Here is a 15,864-nt window from a genome sequence, read left to right on the forward strand (position 1 = left end):
TGCCCCCCTGCCACCTCGGCAGCAGCTGTCAGCGCGCGGCTTGGCCCAGCACCCTAAGGACTGCGTGGCGCTGGCGGGACCTCAGCGGGGGGCGGGACCCGGGTGGGCGGACCGGGAGAGGCTGGAGCTGGCAGGGGGCGGGGCGGAGTGACAGACTGGGCGAGACCTCGGGGGCTGATCTAGGGAGACTGCGTGGGGCGGGGAGGTGGTGCCTTGTGGGAGGGGCTTCAGTGACTGACAGCGAGGGGGAGCGCCTGGGGCGTCGGGCGGCCAGCAAGATGACAGCGCGGGCAGGGCCAGGGAGTGGAGGCGGTCGCCGTGCAGGGGACTAGAGAGAACTGAAAGAGCAAGCCTGGGGCCAGGGCAGGGGTCTAGTGTGGCTTGTGAAGGCAGGGCCGGAGAAACGGACAGGGCCCGGGCGGCCCCGGGCTAAGTGATGGAGGAGGAGCCTCTCAGGGTAGGGGCGAGGCCAGCGGCCGGGTAAGCCAGGAAGGCCAGGGAGGCTGGGCGGGGCCGGGATGACTGACAGGACGGAGTCGGGCTGCAGATGGCGCGGGGGTGTGGCAGCCAGGTAGAGCCCAGCAGGAGGGGGACAAAAAGACGGTCCGAGGGGCCGGGGAGGGATGACCGGCAGCTCGAGGTCAGGGAAGGAGGGAGGAGACGAAGGACGTAGGTGGTGTAGTATGAGGGACAAGGCACGCGGCGCGACCTGGAATGAGGACCGCTTGTAGGCGGGGCGAGAGTATTGACGCCTCCAGGGCGGGGCTAAGGGGCCAGGGGTGACAGCCAGGGGGTCGGTCCCAAACATCGCTCCTGCAGCTCTGCAAAAAATTCCCTTTCCGCTGAACACTGCTAGCTTCGCGCATTTCGTGTGCAAAGTGGGGGAGCGGTCGCTGTTGCTGCCGGCGCTGCCGCCAGCCTGACCCCACCCTCAGCACCGTCCCCTCCTCCGGGGACTTCTGCCCTGGGACGGGAGTTGTGCAGAGAGGTCAGACTCGCCCAGAAAAGGTTTCCTCCACCTTCCAGGCCCATGGTCCCTTCCAGCCCCAGAGAAATCCAGGCGAGGCATCGTCCCCAGGGTCAGAAAACCTGTCATTAGCGGCCCTGTCCATGGCAACTCTGCTTCGGCATTCGTTCTGACCCTGCCCTTCAGCCCACAGTTGCCCGCCTTCCTGCAGGAGAGCGGGATAGGCCTCGCCCCCATCCTGACCACACCCCCTCTGTTCACCGGGCCAGCCCAACTGGCCCCACTCGCTTAGGACCCCTAGGTTTTCCCTTCCCAGTCCCAATTCTAACACTGCAGTCCCCGCCCCTAAGAATAAGCCCCACCCATCCTTGCATTGCCCCGCCCCTCTCTCCCTGACACCCACCACCCTACCTCTCCCGCCTGGTTCCTCCAGTCCCAGACCTCCGCTGGTTCAATAGGCTCCCGGGGCTCCCGAGGGGCTGGGGGTAGGAGTCCCCGACCCTTTGTCCAACACCTTTTCCTACTTTCGCCTTCGGGTCCTTCGTGTAGCCTAGGTCTTCCTCAGTATTCCCTCTGGGCTGGGAGCCCCGAGGTGGGTCCTGTCCGAAGCCTGAATAAGCTGTGGGGGAAGAGGGGTCGGAGGTCCTCCCAGCAGGATGCTGGAGCCCTGGCTCCGGTCTTTGTATCTTGGCAGAATCTCGGGAGCTCCCTGGATCTGATAAAATGAGTAAGGGCTGCCCCCTGTAGGCTGCTACTGAAGGGTCGGAGGCCCGCGGGGCCAGTGGGAAAGGGATAGATTCCGCTCACCTCCCAACCCCGCAGTTTCTGCAACCTCGTCTGCATTCCCGTGTGGGGTCCACCTCAGTAATTAGCCTGTACTGCCCCACCCGAGCCCCTCCCCTCTAGTGCCCTCCAAGGTTTCCAGGGAAGACTCCTGCTCCTCGGCGCCCCCCCCCCCGTGACCTACCCTTTGGGGGATCCTGACTATTTCCAGGTTCCGCACCGTCGCCCCGCAGGCGCTTGCGCTGCTTCCATCAGTCTTGAGCCGCCCGAAGCCTGCCTCCATCCTCTCATCCCCAGCCCCGGGTGGCTTCTCCTGCAGATGTTCCTTATCACAGCATCGCCCCACATCTGGTGCCTAGCGTTCCAACGGAGGCAGGGGTGGGAGAGAGGGCAGGGCAGAACAGAGGGTCACATTCCCCAAATGCTTTTCTTTGCGAAGTTCTGTGAGGGATGGGGAAACTGAGGCCCAGAAATGGCACGGCTTGGCCACCAGCCTGGCAAAGCAAAGCCTACACACCAGGCACTCGCTCCAGCGCAGCCGACGCCTGCCTGCCCTTGGAAAAGTCTGACGAGACTGCTCTCCCCAGGTTGCCTGAAGGAGGGTGTTCCCTTATCCTTTGTCCATAGGGCCACTCTTCAGGACACCCTGGTCAGCATCCAAGAGGTAAGGTAGTCCTCTTAAGGATCGTTCAAACGTGAAATTCCCTTGGTCACGGGGAAGACGGTGGGCCAGCTCCCAGGAGTAACCCTGGGACCCACAGCCTTCAGTAATCAGTCCGCCATTAGTATTCTAGCAATCCCACGCCACATTTCCTAAACTCATGCTCTGCTCCATTTAACCGTATCACTCCCCTACTTACCTCTGGTGACTTCCCATCTTCAAAGTAAAATCTAGGGTGCCTGGGTGGCTCAGTCAGCTAAGTGTCTGACTTCAGCTCAGGTCATGATCTCACGGTTTGTGGGTTCGAGCCCCGCATCAGGCTCCATGCTGACAACTAGCTCGGAGCCTGGAGCCTGTTTCAGATTCTATGTCTCCCTCTCTCTCTGCCCCTCCCCTGCTAACTCTGTCTCTCTCTCTCAAAAACAAACAAACAGGGGCGCCTGGGTGGCTCAGTGGTTAAGCCGCCAACTTCAGCCCAGGTCAGATCTCACGTTCGTGGGTTCGAACCCTGCATCGGGCTCTGTGCTGGCAGCTAGCTCAGAGCCTGGAGCCTGTTTCTGGTTCTGTGTCTCCTTCTCGCTCTGCCCCTCCCCCTCTCATGCTCTGTCTCTGTATCAAAAATAAATAAAACATTAAAAAAAATTTTTTTAACAAACAAACAAAGTAAAATCTAAGATCCATACCATGCCTCTGGGGCCCTATTTGGGAGTCTAGTCCCTCTCCAACTCTCTGCTCTACCTCTCACATGCTGGCCAAGACAGCCTCTCTCTGTTCTGTTCTTTGAATACACCTGTGCTTTTCTGCCTCTGGGCCTTTGCACAGGCCTTTCTCTCTGCTTGGGACTGGATTGTGAGTCCTAAAAGGCCAGGGACTGGTTTTGGTTTTGTTTGGCTCTATATCCCCAAGCATTTACCTTGGTAAACAATAGACAATAAATGCCAGCTGTAAAAATCTTCATATATAATTCTTTTTTTCCTGTTAATTTATTTACTTTTGAGAGAGAGAGAGAGAGAGAGAGAGCATGAGCAGGGGAGGGGCAGAGAGAGAGGGAGACAGAATCCAAAGCAGGCCAGGAGCTGTCAGGGCGGAGTCCAACCTGGAGCTAGAACTCACCAACTGTGAGATTATGACCTGAGCCAAAGTTGGACGCTTGACCAACTGAGCCACCCAGGCGCCCCACTAATAAATAATTCTCGAAAAAATGTGCCTGATGCTTTCCTGTTGACTTAGCTAACCATTACAACAGCCATGTCAGATAGGTACTCTCACTGGTTCCCTTTTCTAGAAAATAAAACGGGAACTCAGAGGTTGGTCCTAGGAGGCCTAAGAGGTTAGACCGCTTGTTGAGGGCCACACAGCTAAGATTCGAACACCAGAGGGAAGCTTTTTTTCACCCCCACATGGTATATGGCCGCATGGGAGCAAGGTGGTACACCACAGACCAGCTCCCAGATTCTAGATGCTTGTGGGCTTGCCGGAGCAGGAGGCACTGAGCCCGGGATGGAAAGTTGGCAAGACTTGGGTCTCGGCAAAGTCCATAAGAAAGCATTCCAAGTGCAAAGAACAGCAGCGAGCAAAGGTGTGGAGGGAGGGTGAACCGGCGCCTGGGACTCCCAGACTCAGAGAGCAGGGCCGGCCCAGGACGCACCGCCAGCTGGGGCCTGGGCGCTGTCAGCTGTGGGTCTCCAGAGGCAGGACCCCCTGTGGGCGGGGATTCTGAGGCGGGGACTCACGCTGCCGCCCCCCTCCCCAGGCTGGGGGCCCGGGGGCCTCCAGGGACGCGGGCTGGGCGCTCCCACGCCCCGCCGAGGCAGGACGTTCCCACGCAGGGGTTGGCCTTGGGAAAGGCTGTAGGGCGGGCCTGGGGGCGGGCGCCCGCGCTCTGGTCCTTGGGTCGCCCATTCTCCGTTACTTGCTAGGCTGACCTAGCTCGCTGCGCTGAGCCGGGAGGTGAGTGAGTGGGTGGGAGAGAGCCCGGCTGTCCTGCGGGTGAGGGATGCGGCGGCTTGGACCCCTGCTTTTACCACCGGTGAGGATCGGTGTGGTTCCTGCCATCGAGAAGGGTCGGGAAGGGGGGGTTGCATGGGGGTGGTGGTAAGGGGGCGAGGGGGCGGGTCCTGGCAGCTCCGAGTTGAGGACTCCTTGGGAATTATCGTCCGTCCAAATATGGGGCGCCATCTCTTCCCCCAAATGTAGATTACTCCTTCCCTCTCTTCATATGTGGGGCTCCCCACTTTCTCACGGACAGGAGCCCTTCCTTCCCAGATGTGGGGACCCCCTCTCACTTACCATGTAAGGTACACCCCCTCCTTTTCTCTATTGGGTGCCCCCTCTCTCCCCAGATGTGGGAGAGGGGCCCTTTTTATTTCCAGAAGTGAGATACCCCCTTCTTCTCCCTTGTGCGCTCCTCTTCCTCCTCTGACCCACTTTGGTCCTTGTCCTCCTCTAAAGCCCCTCCCCACCCCCAGGAGACGCTGGACTCCGAGACTTCCCTGGGCAGTGGGGGTTTGGGCTCCGCCTGTCCCCTCCCCCCACCAGATTCAAGGCTGAGCAGGCTTCGTGAGCACGTAGGCAGCCAATTAGGGGGGAAGTGGTGGGGGCCAGCCGCTCTGTGCAGGGACCTTGGCAGATGGCCCTGTGAGGAAGAGAGGTAGCCAGGACCTGCTCCCTCCCTACCTGGACTCCCACCCAGTTTCCTCGGGAGCAGGAGCTTTCCCAACTTGGCCCGGCTGAGCTGGGGCTGGAATCAGGACCCAGGCACACACCCTCAACTGTTGGGACCCTGCCTCCGGGCTTAGCCCTCCTCCCACTCCTCAGATGGTTCGCTAAGGTCCCAGGAGGAGGCTCCAAATGTCTAGGACCCCCATTCCCCCCATCACAATTGATCGCAGACAAAAGTAGAAGGGTCAGGGGCATGAGGGTGACCTTGAACTCCTGAGACTCCCCCCTTCACCGATGAAAAAGGGTTTCTTTGGGTTCTGAGGGTAGGGGCAGAGGGCAATGCGGGCAGGACTCACACACACTCACACACACACTCACACACACACATGCATGTGCATGCACGCACGCGTGCCCAGATGTTCTTCAGAGCTGCCTGGAGCTTGGCGTTGAGGAAAGGAGGGCCCGGGATTCGAGAGATGCACAACCCAGGAAGCGCCGGTAAGACCGCACACCCCACCCCTGTCCAGCTCCAGGGCTAGGGGTGGGCGCCTGCCTGCAGGCTGCCCTGGGCCTGCCCTAGAGTGTTTCCCACAATCCCACCCCTTGGGCCTGGGCCACAAGTGGCCAGGAAACGGAGCTCCCATTTGGCAGTGGCCCCTTCCACCCCAAGCTTCCTCAGGGCCTGACGCCCCAAACCCAAAGGTCTTTGCATCCTGAAGTGGAGCGTGCTGGCAGGACCTTGAACCTCCTTTCCATCCTAGTCAGAAAAAAGAGGCCTAAAGCAGGAGAAACTTCAGTCACATAGCAGAAAAGCCTTCCTGACCCTCAGGAGAATAACAGATAACGTTTACTGAGCCCTTATAATGTACCCCACGCTGTGATCAACATTTCACACAGATTAAAGCCCTCAGTCTTCATAACAGCCCTGTGAGGTGGATTCTGGGCTGTTATCTCCATTTTTGAGATGAACAAACTGAGGCCTGGAGGCCTAGATACTACAAGAGCCAAAAGCAGCTCCAATGCTGTCCTGGCAAGGTGGTACCAATGCCTTCCATGTGGGCACCTCTGGTGACCATAAACAGAAGCTTTATTGAGACCCTCCTCGTGCCCAGCTTTGCTCCTGACACCCTGGACACCCACACATGGCCCTTGATGCCTAAGGCATCAGGGAAAACTTCTAGGAAAGGAAGCTAATTGCAAAACCGACCTCTAGCAGTAGAATTTACGGAGCATTTGCTGCCAGGAGCTGCGCTAAGCCTTTCAAGTATGTCATCTTAGGGCTTCCCGTGACAGCGTGAGGTGGGAGCCTATGGCTCCCACTTTCCAGATGCGGACACTGAAGCACGGTGAGGTCAAGGGGCTCGCTGGAGCTACGGTGGGCCGAACTGGGGTTCAAACCCAGCTGACTGCAAAGCCGTGCCCTTTACTGGTGGCCAAAGGCACACGGATAGCGCTTTACAGTTTGCAGAGAAAGTGCACATCTGCCACATCTCATTCAGCTTTCGTCCACCCGTTGCCTTTGCCTGGCATGCCCTCCTCACCTCACCTCTTCCCAGAGAGCACAAGGTTTGAAGCCAGAGGGGCTGCCCGGCTCCTTACGGCTCTGTGAGTTTCAGCATGTCACTTAGCGGCTCAGTTTCTCCATCTGTAAAATAACGAGATAACAGTTTTGCCTGGCTCAGAGTGAGGCAGAGCAAACCAGTCAATTCACCCGAAGGCCTTAGAGTGGCTCCTGGCACACAGTAAATCCTCAATTAATGCAGCCCTCTTTTTTTTTTGTAATGTTTATTTTTGAGAGAGAGGGAGAACAAGCAGGGGAGGGGCAGAGAGAGAGGTGGGGAGACAGAGGATCCGAAGCAAGCTCTGTGCTGACAGCAAAGAGCCTGATGTGGGGCTCGAGCTCGCAAACTATGAGATCATGCCCTGAGCCCAAGTCGAGATGCTTAACCAACTGAGCCACCCAGACGCCCCAAGGCAGCCCTCTTTTTTAATGTTGTGGTTAGAGCTAGGATGTCCCAGATACAGCCTGAACTCAGCTCTTCTGTTGTGCCTGCAGCCCACAGCAAGGAGAAGATGCCCCCCTACACCAACTACCATGCCCAGCGCTCCTACCCCATGCCTGATGAGCCCTTCTGCACAGAGCTGAATGCTGAGCAGCGGGCCCTGAAGGAGAAAGAGAAGGGCAGCTGGACCCAGCTAAGCCATGACGAGAAGGTGGCCTGTAGGTATCAGGGTGGGGCTGGCTGCGAAAAGGGGCCTGGGGGGTGACTTTGAAAAGAAGGGCCCCCACCCAAGACAGCCAGAAACCCCCAGACACCTGCATGCCTCCCTGAGGGGTGAACTTGATCCCTTTGTTCACTTATTTTATTCGTTTAACTGCTTGTGCACACACAGATGCTAGGTGATGCTGGGGATACAGGAGTGAGTCACCCAGATGGTTCCTGCCCTCAGGGTGCTCAGGCCAGTGGGGAGAGCGGACACAAACCCAGATAACTGTAATACAGACTTTGTGGCTAAGGTGAGGCATGTCCCAAGGGTTGTGAGGACCAGAAGGAGAGAGAAATGGAATCCTGGTGGGCCTTCCAGAGGAGGGCACGTTCTGGCTGGCCTTGAATGATAATGGTAAGGAGGAAGGTGCTACCTGGTAGTGGGAATAGCATGGGGAGGGGTACGGGAGCAGGAAAGTGTGGGCATCACTGAGTGGCAGGTGAGGTGCCCCTAAGTGACTCATATTTGGAGCCTGCCCCTGGCCATGCTTTGCATACGGTCGATGTCTAATAAGAATTTGCTGAAGAGACAACACCTGCTGCAGGGAAGGGGAGGCTGGGGGCCCCTGAGGCCAAGACTTGGTCTGGGGTCCTTGGAAGAGACACCCCCAAGACCCCTACCTCCTCACCCCTCATCTGCCTCCAGTGTACCGGCTCCAGTTCCATGAGACCTTCGCGGAGATGAACCGTCGCTCCAATGAGTGGAAGACAGTGATGGGCTGTGTCTTCTTCTTTTTTGGATTCACGGCTCTGATGATTTGGTGGCAGCGGATCTATGGTGAGTGGCAACCCCCCACCTTGTTACAGTCCTGGGCCGTGCCCTTGTGGTCAGAGCCATCAGCCAAGCTCTGATAAAGCAACCGTGCTGAAACTCGTCTGATGAGTTATGAAAAGTCCCCCAAAGAGGTGTAGGGGAAAGGGCAGAGCACGGCTGCCGAGCTTGGGAGGTAAGGACTCTGTGTCTCTGGACCTTGATTCCTTCATCTGTAAAATGAAAATAATAGTGCCCACATCACAGGATTTGTAAGGATTGAAGGAGAGAGCTGAAAGCCAGCATCTGGCACATTATCACGGATGGTAATGTTACTGATTGCTGTTATTAACCCTGAATTTTTCTGTAACAAAGAGTCTCCAACATACAAGAGCTTAAACAAAATACAGGTTTTGATCTTCTCTCAAAAAAAAAAAAAAAGCCTGGGGGAGTATTGAGACTCAGCAATGTCAGGCTCCTTCTGTTGTATTCCTCTGACATCCTTAACATGAAGCTTTCTTCTTGATAAGATGGCTGCTGCAGCTCCAGCCATTAAAGCCTACATTCCACCCAAGTAGAGGGAAAGAGAGGATGCACTCCTTTTTAAGGTCCAGAAGTTGCTCACACCCCTTCTGCTCACCACTGTTGGCTAGAAGTGATCACATGACTGGCTCTAGCCACAAGGGAAGCTAGGAAATGTAGTTTTGAGCTGGGTAGTCACATACCCAGCTGTTTATTACTACTGAAGAGCGATTCTCAAGAGTGTGAGACCCTGGACCAACACCAGCAGTTGGGAATTTTTAGAAATGCAAATTCTCAGCCCCCTTCTGGATCTACCAAGTCAGACACTTTGAGGGTGGAGGCCAGCAATGTGTGTTTTAACAAGCTCTCCAGAGTGATTCTGATTCCCACTCAGGTTTGAGGAGCACAGCTCTGGAAGAAGTTGGGGAAGAGCTGGCAGTCCCTGCCCCGGTGGACCTCACCCTTGATGGTCTCACCCTCTTTCTTCTTCTGTACGAGTGTGAGGTGGATTCCTGATTTGCATGAGGATGAAATGAGAGAGGCTTTGGGAAAAAATTTAGTCTAGCCCACTATTTGGTGCTAACAGGTGCCCATAAATATCTTTTCCTTCTTTTTTAAACAGTTTAAAAAATTTTTTTTATGTTCTATTTATTTTTTTATTTTTCTCCTGCTTTTTATTTATTTTTGAGAGACAGAGAGAGACAGATCAGTGAGCAGGGGAAGGTCAGAGAGAGAGGGAGACACAGAATCTGAAACAGGCTCCAGGCTCTGAGCTGTCAGCACGGAGCTCGACACCAGGCTCGAACCCACGAATCATGAGATCATGACCTGCACTGAAGTCAGACGCTCAACCGACTGAGCCACCCACACGCCCCAATATCTTTTCCTTCTTTACCACACACTGGGATAGAAAGTACCAGTGATGCAGAGAGGCCGAGTCAGCGTCAGGGGCAAATGGACCAGGAAGTAAGGTATGAACAATGTAGGGAGCTCTGCTCATCCCCCCCCACCTTTCCTGATGCGCACTTCAAGGCATCTAAATGCCTTTTGAGTGCTTTGATCTTTGAGTGAAGTACTACCATCCCCAGATTTTTTAAAGTTTTATTTATTTATTTATTTATTTATTTACTTTTTGAGAGAGGGCACAAGTGAACACAGGGCAGAGAGAAAGAGAGAATCCCACGAAGGGCAGAGAGAGAGAGGGAGAGAGAGACAGAGAAGCGGGGCTCACCCAATGTGAGACTTGAACTCATGAACCTTGAGATCATGACCTGAGCCGATGTCAGATGCTGAACGACTGAGCCACCGGGGTGCCCTGCTCTTCCCAGATTTAAAAAATGAACACTCCTTCCCTACCTCTTACCTCCACCCCCGCCCCTAGGAAACAAAAGAAGCTGTCTCAGCCTGGGCCCTCCCCAGTCGGTGGGAACGGACTCAGTAATGACAATAGCTACCACGTACAACGTACTTCATTTCCGCCCCACATTGTACCAGTAACTTTATACATATGAACTCATTCGGTCCCCACAGCCCTTGTAGATAGGACCTGGTTTTGACAGGGAAGGAAACTGAGGCTCAAGGAGATGAAGTGACTTGTTCAAGGTCACAAGGCAAGCAAGGGTGGGGTTGGGATTTGATCCAGGCCAACTTTGAAGGCGTTCCTAATACCATTGGGCTGCAAAGTAAGGACGCGGAGGCTCACAAAGTGGAGGGACCCTGGATAATTCCCTCAGCGAGTGGGAGGCAGAGCGGGGACCAGACCCCAGAGGTCCCTGGAGTGAAGCTTTAGGAGGAAGTCTGGTGGGGGGTGGGGACAGACAGGGTGGGAACGGGCTTCTCCTGTGGCCGGAGACCCTGGCGCAGGGGGACAGAGTGGGAGGGGGGCTGGCAGGGCCCTGAGCCCCCTGTCCCCACCCAGTGCCTTCCCTGCAGTGTTCCCTCAGAAGCCCATCACCCTGACGGATGAGTGGAAGGCCCAGCAGCTGCAGCGAATCCTGGACATGAAGGGCAACCCGGTGCAAGGCCTGGCCTCCCGGTGGGACTACGAGAAGAAGGAGTGGAAGAAGTGACACGGCATCGGGCTGCTCTCCCTGAGCTCCAGCCCGGCCTCAGGCCTGTGGAGGGTCTTTCCTCCTCTTAATCCCAATAAAGCTGGCCTGTTCTCTTCCGCTTCAATCGCCACCTCAGTCTTTACTTGCCACAAACTCTTCATTATATCTAAAGTCAAGCGGCAGAAGGGCGCCTGGGTGGCTCAGTCAGTTAAGTGTCTGACTTCGACTCAGGCCATGATCTCGCGGTTTGTGAGTTCGAGCCCCGCGTTGGGCTCTGTGCTGACAGCTCAGAGCTTAGAGCCTGCTTCAGATTCTGTGTCTCTCTCTCTGGCCCTCCCCTGCTCATGTTCATTCTCACAAAAACAAATAAACATTAAAAATAAATAAATAAAATCAAGTAGGTAGTGAGGGAAGGACAGGAATAAGCCACCTTCCAGGTGCCCAAAGCCCACCTAGTCAGGGAGGGCTTCCTGGAGGAGTAGGGTGTAGGGCTTAGTCTTAACAGGCCTGTGGCATTAGGAAAGAGAGGAAGGGGAAGGGAAGGTTTTCCAGGTGGAAGGTCTGGCTTGAGCAAAGGCAAATACACTCCTTTATTCAATCAATTAACAAATATTTATTGAGCACCTACTGTGTCCCAGGTATTAACCCAGGCCATGGGGATGCAGCAGTGAATCAGTCTCCGGCTGCATAGTGGCAGCATTCTTTTATGGAGGGAGACGGAAAAACGAATGTGTAAGTATAACATATAGTATGTTACGTGGAAATGAGTGTCAGGAAGAAACAAATCAAAGCAGGGTAAAGGGACAGAGTTAAGAGGAGATTGGAGGTGGTAGACGGAGGCCTTTAAAATCTTTTTTTAATGTTTATTTATTTTTGAGACAGAGAGAGACAGAGCATGGCAGGGGAGGAATAGAGAGCGAGGGAGACACAGAATCCAAAGCAGGCTCCAAGCTCTGAGCTGTCTGCACAGAGCCCGATGCGGGGCTCGAACCCACAAACTGCAAGATCATGACCTGAGCTGAAGTCAGACACTTAACCAAGCCACCCAGGTGCCCAGCAGACACAGTTTCAACATAGCTGAAGATGTTGGAATATACAGGAAGTTAACATTTGTTTAGATGAATAAATTACTAGGGTCGGTTTTTTTCTCCTGCAATAATGCTGGGTAACGACCTCCAGAACTTGGTAACTTACAACGTGGAGCATTTATTTCTACTTTCATGGGCTTGTGGGTTGGCTGAGGCTCTGCTGGGATCAGCCAGGTCTGGTTCTGGACTGCAGGATGGTATTTGGGTTTTCTAGGGCTGTCTTTTAGGTTCCTCGACCCACCAAACAATTCCCTGGATGCCAGCCGGGTGTATGAGCTCAGTTCGGACCCCATGTACTTGGAAATAGCATCAGCTTCCGCAGGTTAAGGGTTCAGTCCTGCAAGACTGCCCCGCCTCCTACTTTAAGACCCCCCCCAACCCAGGTTGTTACTTGCACTTCTTTTTTTTAACTCATGTCTTTTTTTTTTAACGTTTCTTTATTTTTCTTTATTTTTTTAATGTCTTTTATTTATTTTTGAGAGACAGAGAGAGACAGTACGAGCAGGGGAGGGTCAGAGAGAGAGGGAGACACAGAATCTGAAGCAGGCTCCAGGCTCTGAGCTAGCTGTCAGCACAGAGCCTGATGCGGGGCTCGAACCCACTAACTGTGAAATCATGACCTGAGCTGAAGTCGGCTGCTTAACCAACTGAGGCACCCAGGCGCCCTGTGTTACCTGCACTTTTGACTGACTGGCTCTAGATCAGAGGATCCCACCACCTCCTCCTTGGGTTTGATGAATTCACCTGCACGGCTCACAGAAGTCAGGAAACCCATTTACTCACTGGATTACCAGTTTCTTATACAAGGACACAACTCAGGAACAGCCAGATGGAAGAGATGCGGAGAGCAAGGCATATGGGGAAAGGCACAGGGCTGCCATGTCCCGTCCAGGCACTGCTGTCACCACACCTCCACGTGTTCACCAACCCAGCAGCTCCTGGAACCCGGTCCTTTTGGGATTTTATGGAGGCTTCATTACATAGCCATGATTGATGAAATCATTGGCCATTGGGGATTAATTCAACCTGGGGAGAAAGCCCTTTCCCTCCCCCAGAGATGGGAGGTATTGGGGGAGGGGAGGGGAGAGACTGAAAGTCCAATCCTCTTGTTCTCTGTTCTTTTGTTCTCTGTTCTCTTGTTTTCAGGGCAACCTGTCCTTAGGTGGGGTCCTCCGGAAGAAATAATCTCATTAACATAACAAGAGACACCTTTGTCGCTCTCTTCACTTTCGGAAATTCCAAGGGTTTTAGGAGCTCTGTGCCAGGAACTGGACTAGGACCAAATATTAGGAAAGGGAGGAATAAATCACAATCTCACAGGCCGCCATAACGAAATACCACAGACGGAGTGGCTTAACCAACAGAAAACTGTATTCTCTCACAGTTCTGGAGGCTACACATCTAGAATGTTGGCAGGATTGGTTTCTGCTGATACGTCTCTCTTAGGCTTGCAAATAGCCACCTCCTTGCTACGTCCTCATGTGGTCTTTCCTCTCTGTGTGCACATTCCTGGTGTCTCCTTGTATGTCCAGATTTCCTCTGCTCATCAACACGCCAGTCAGATTGGGTTAAGGCCTTTCCTAATGACTTCATTTTAACTGTATTACCTCTTTAATTGCCTATCTCCAGGGGCCTGTGGGTGGCTCTGTCGGTGGGCTCAGGTCATGATCTTGCAGTCTGTGAGTTCAAGCCCTGCATCAGGCTCTGTGCTGATGCCTCAGAGCCTGGAGGCTGCTTTGAATTCTGTGTCTCCCTCTCTCTCTGCACCTCCCCCACTCACACTCTGTCTCTCTCTCAAAAATAAACATTAAAAAATAAAAATAAAAATCCTATCTCCAAATACCATCACATTCTGAGGTATTGGAGGTTAGGACTTCAACATACGAATTTGGAGGAGAAATGACTCAGCCCTTCAGGGTTGGGTTCAAAATGATTCCATGTGTCTCCTTGTTCTGGGAGCAGTGGGCACTGAGGGCATTTGCTTCTCTTGGCAGAAGTCAGAGGCTGCCAAGGGGACAGGGGGATGGTTAGGGACACAAGATGCTCCTAAAGCTCGGCTCACAGCCAGCACACACAGAATCAGCACCACATCCCACTGGTCAGAGCAAGTCCTATGGTGTTCCAGTTACTATTGCTACATTCCAAACTACCCCAAAACACAGCGGCATGAAGCAGCCATTTTATTCTGCTCGCCAATTCTGTAGGTCAGGAATTCAGGCAGGGCACAGTGGTTACTGTTTGCCTCTGTTCTAGAATGTTTGAGGTCTCAGCTGGAAGGGCTCCAAAGGGCAGCAGCCAGAATGTTCTGGGGGGGGTTTCACTCTGGTGGTGGATGCTGGCTGTCAGCTGGCTGAGCTGGCCGGCTCCGCCAACCGGACATCCTTCTTTTGTGGCATGCCCGGGTGGTCTCTCTGTGTGGGCTAGCCTGGGCTCCCTCAGAGCATGGCGGGTGGGTTGCAAGAGCGAGAACTCCAAGAGAACAAGAAGAACGTGTATTGCACAGCATCACTTCTGCCGAACCCTGTTGGTCAAGGCACTCACAGAGTTCCACCTACATTCGAGAGGGAGAGGACACAGACTTCCCAATGTGATGGTCACAATGTACGATGGAAAGATGCATGTGAGATGGGAAGTACTCTGTGGTCATCTTCGGAAAATATAGTCTGCCACCAAAGTCAAGGCCAACAGCAGTGGGCAGAGAAATAGCCTCCATCAGAGTATCCGTGGCAAGTGTGGGGTCAGGGGGAAGGCAGAACCGTGTGCATATACTACATCCTATCACAGACGTGTAGGAGTAACCAGCGCAAGATCATGTCGATCAGAGCTGAAATGGACCACGTTAGATTGGATAGTGACAAAACTTCAAACAGATGGTAACATTTTGACATTTAGATAATAAAATTTGACCTAAAAATTTGACGGGGGTGCCTGGGTGGTTCAGTTGGTTAAGCTTCCGACTTCTGCTGAGGTCATGATCTCATGTCTGTGAGTTGGAGCCCCACGTCCAACTTATGGATAGGGGTGCCTGGGTGGCTCAGTTGGTTAAGCATCTGATCTCAGCTCAGGGCATGATCTCAGGTTCGTGAGTTCAAGCCCCCCATCGGGCTCTGTTCTGACAGCTCAGAGCCTGGAGCCTGCTTCGGATTCTGTGTCTCCCTCTTTCTCTGTCCCTCCCCCATTTGTGCTGTCTCTCTCTGTCTCTCAAAAATGAGTAAAGGTTAAAAAAATTGTTTTTAATTTTTTTAAAGAAAAAATCAAATGTGGATAAAAATGACTGAGGGAAGAATCACATCTTGTCAGTGGCATTTAGTCCACGAGGCTAAGTTGACTGCAATGAAAAAAATAATTTTGCTAAAATTAAATTGAAAATGGCAAACATTGGAAAGAAGTTAACTTTGGTCATAAAATAACTGACTGAGGAATAAAATTGACTTCATGCAGCTTGCTCAAGAAAGCTCATTCTTTTTTTCTTTCTTTCTTCCTTTCTTCCTTCCTTTCTTTCTAAAAGAAGCCCTTTCTTGATGTATTAGAATTAGTGTAATTCTGATAACAATATTTGGAGTCAAAACTCACAGTCAAAATAGTCTCAGGATAAACACATCCATGAGGTCAAAATGTCCTGTAATAGTAAAATTATCTGTAAAAAAAGAAAAAGAGAGACTGCAAGGACAAATAAGGAACTAGAAAGTATTTATCTGTATGAGAGATATGTTTATAAAAAAAAAGCAACACCTGGGGGCTCCATCAGTTCAATGTCATACTCTTGACTTTGACTCAGGTCATCCTCTCCTGGTTTGTGAATTCAAGCCCCAAATCCAGCTCCACACTGTCAGTGCAGATTCTCTCTCTGTCTCTCTGTCTCTGTCTCTGTCTCTCCCTCTCTCTAAAAATAAAGAAATAAATATAAAAAAAACCAAAACACCTGGGGCACCAGGGTGGCTAAGTCAGTTGATCTCCACTCACATCTTGATCTCAGGGTCATGAGTTCAAGCCCCATATTGGGTGTGGAGCCTACTTTAAAAAATGGGCACCAGGGGCACCTGGGTGGCTCAGTCGGTTAAGCATCCAAATTCAGCTCAGGTCAAGATCTCATGGTTGTGGGTTCAAGCCCCT

The 15,864-nt window shown here is 53.1% G+C and overlaps 1 protein-coding gene across 3 annotated transcripts; it reads left to right on the forward strand.

Annotated features, from left to right (window-relative positions):
* The first annotated feature begins 355 nt into the window (after positions 1–355).
* LOC115273929 lies at positions 356–10,787 on the forward strand. Of its 3 annotated transcripts, XM_029917256.1 has the most exons (6): positions 356–480; positions 2,378–2,414; positions 5,489–5,570; positions 7,129–7,293; positions 7,986–8,117; positions 10,531–10,655. In XM_029917256.1, the coding sequence occupies exons 1-6, from the start codon at positions 437–439 to the stop codon at positions 10,569–10,571; spliced, it is 501 nt and encodes a 166-aa protein (XP_029773116.1). In that variant the 5' UTR covers positions 356–436; the 3' UTR covers positions 10,572–10,655. The 3 variants fall into 3 exon arrangements, with proteins under 3 accessions (XP_029773116.1, XP_029773115.1, XP_029773114.1); XM_029917255.1 differs by lacking the exons at positions 356–480; positions 2,378–2,414 and adding an exon at positions 4,254–4,361 and having other exon boundaries at positions 10,545–10,787; XM_029917254.1 differs by lacking the exons at positions 356–480; positions 2,378–2,414 and adding an exon at positions 4,296–4,440 and having other exon boundaries at positions 10,545–10,787.
* Positions 10,788–15,864: the final 5,077 nt, after the last annotated feature.

This window comes from Suricata suricatta, chromosome 12 (genome assembly GCF_006229205.1).
Source record: "Suricata suricatta isolate VVHF042 chromosome 12, meerkat_22Aug2017_6uvM2_HiC, whole genome shotgun sequence".
Taxonomy (NCBI): domain Eukaryota; kingdom Metazoa; phylum Chordata; class Mammalia; order Carnivora; family Herpestidae; genus Suricata; species Suricata suricatta.

What these genes read in the sequence shown, in the direction of transcription:
- LOC115273929 (XM_029917254.1), top strand. Translation starts at nt 4,408, where the DNA reads ATGCGGCGGCTTGGACCCCTGCTTTTACCACCG. An exon ending in GCACAACCCAGGAAGCGCCG is followed by an intron (nt 5,571 to 7,128) that starts GTAAGACCGCAC and finishes TTGTGCCTGCAG; the next exon opens with CCCACAGCAAGGAGAAGATG. An exon ending in TTGGTGGCAGCGGATCTATG is followed by an intron (nt 8,118 to 10,544) that starts GTGAGTGGCAAC and finishes CCTTCCCTGCAG; the next exon opens with TGTTCCCTCAGAAGCCCATC.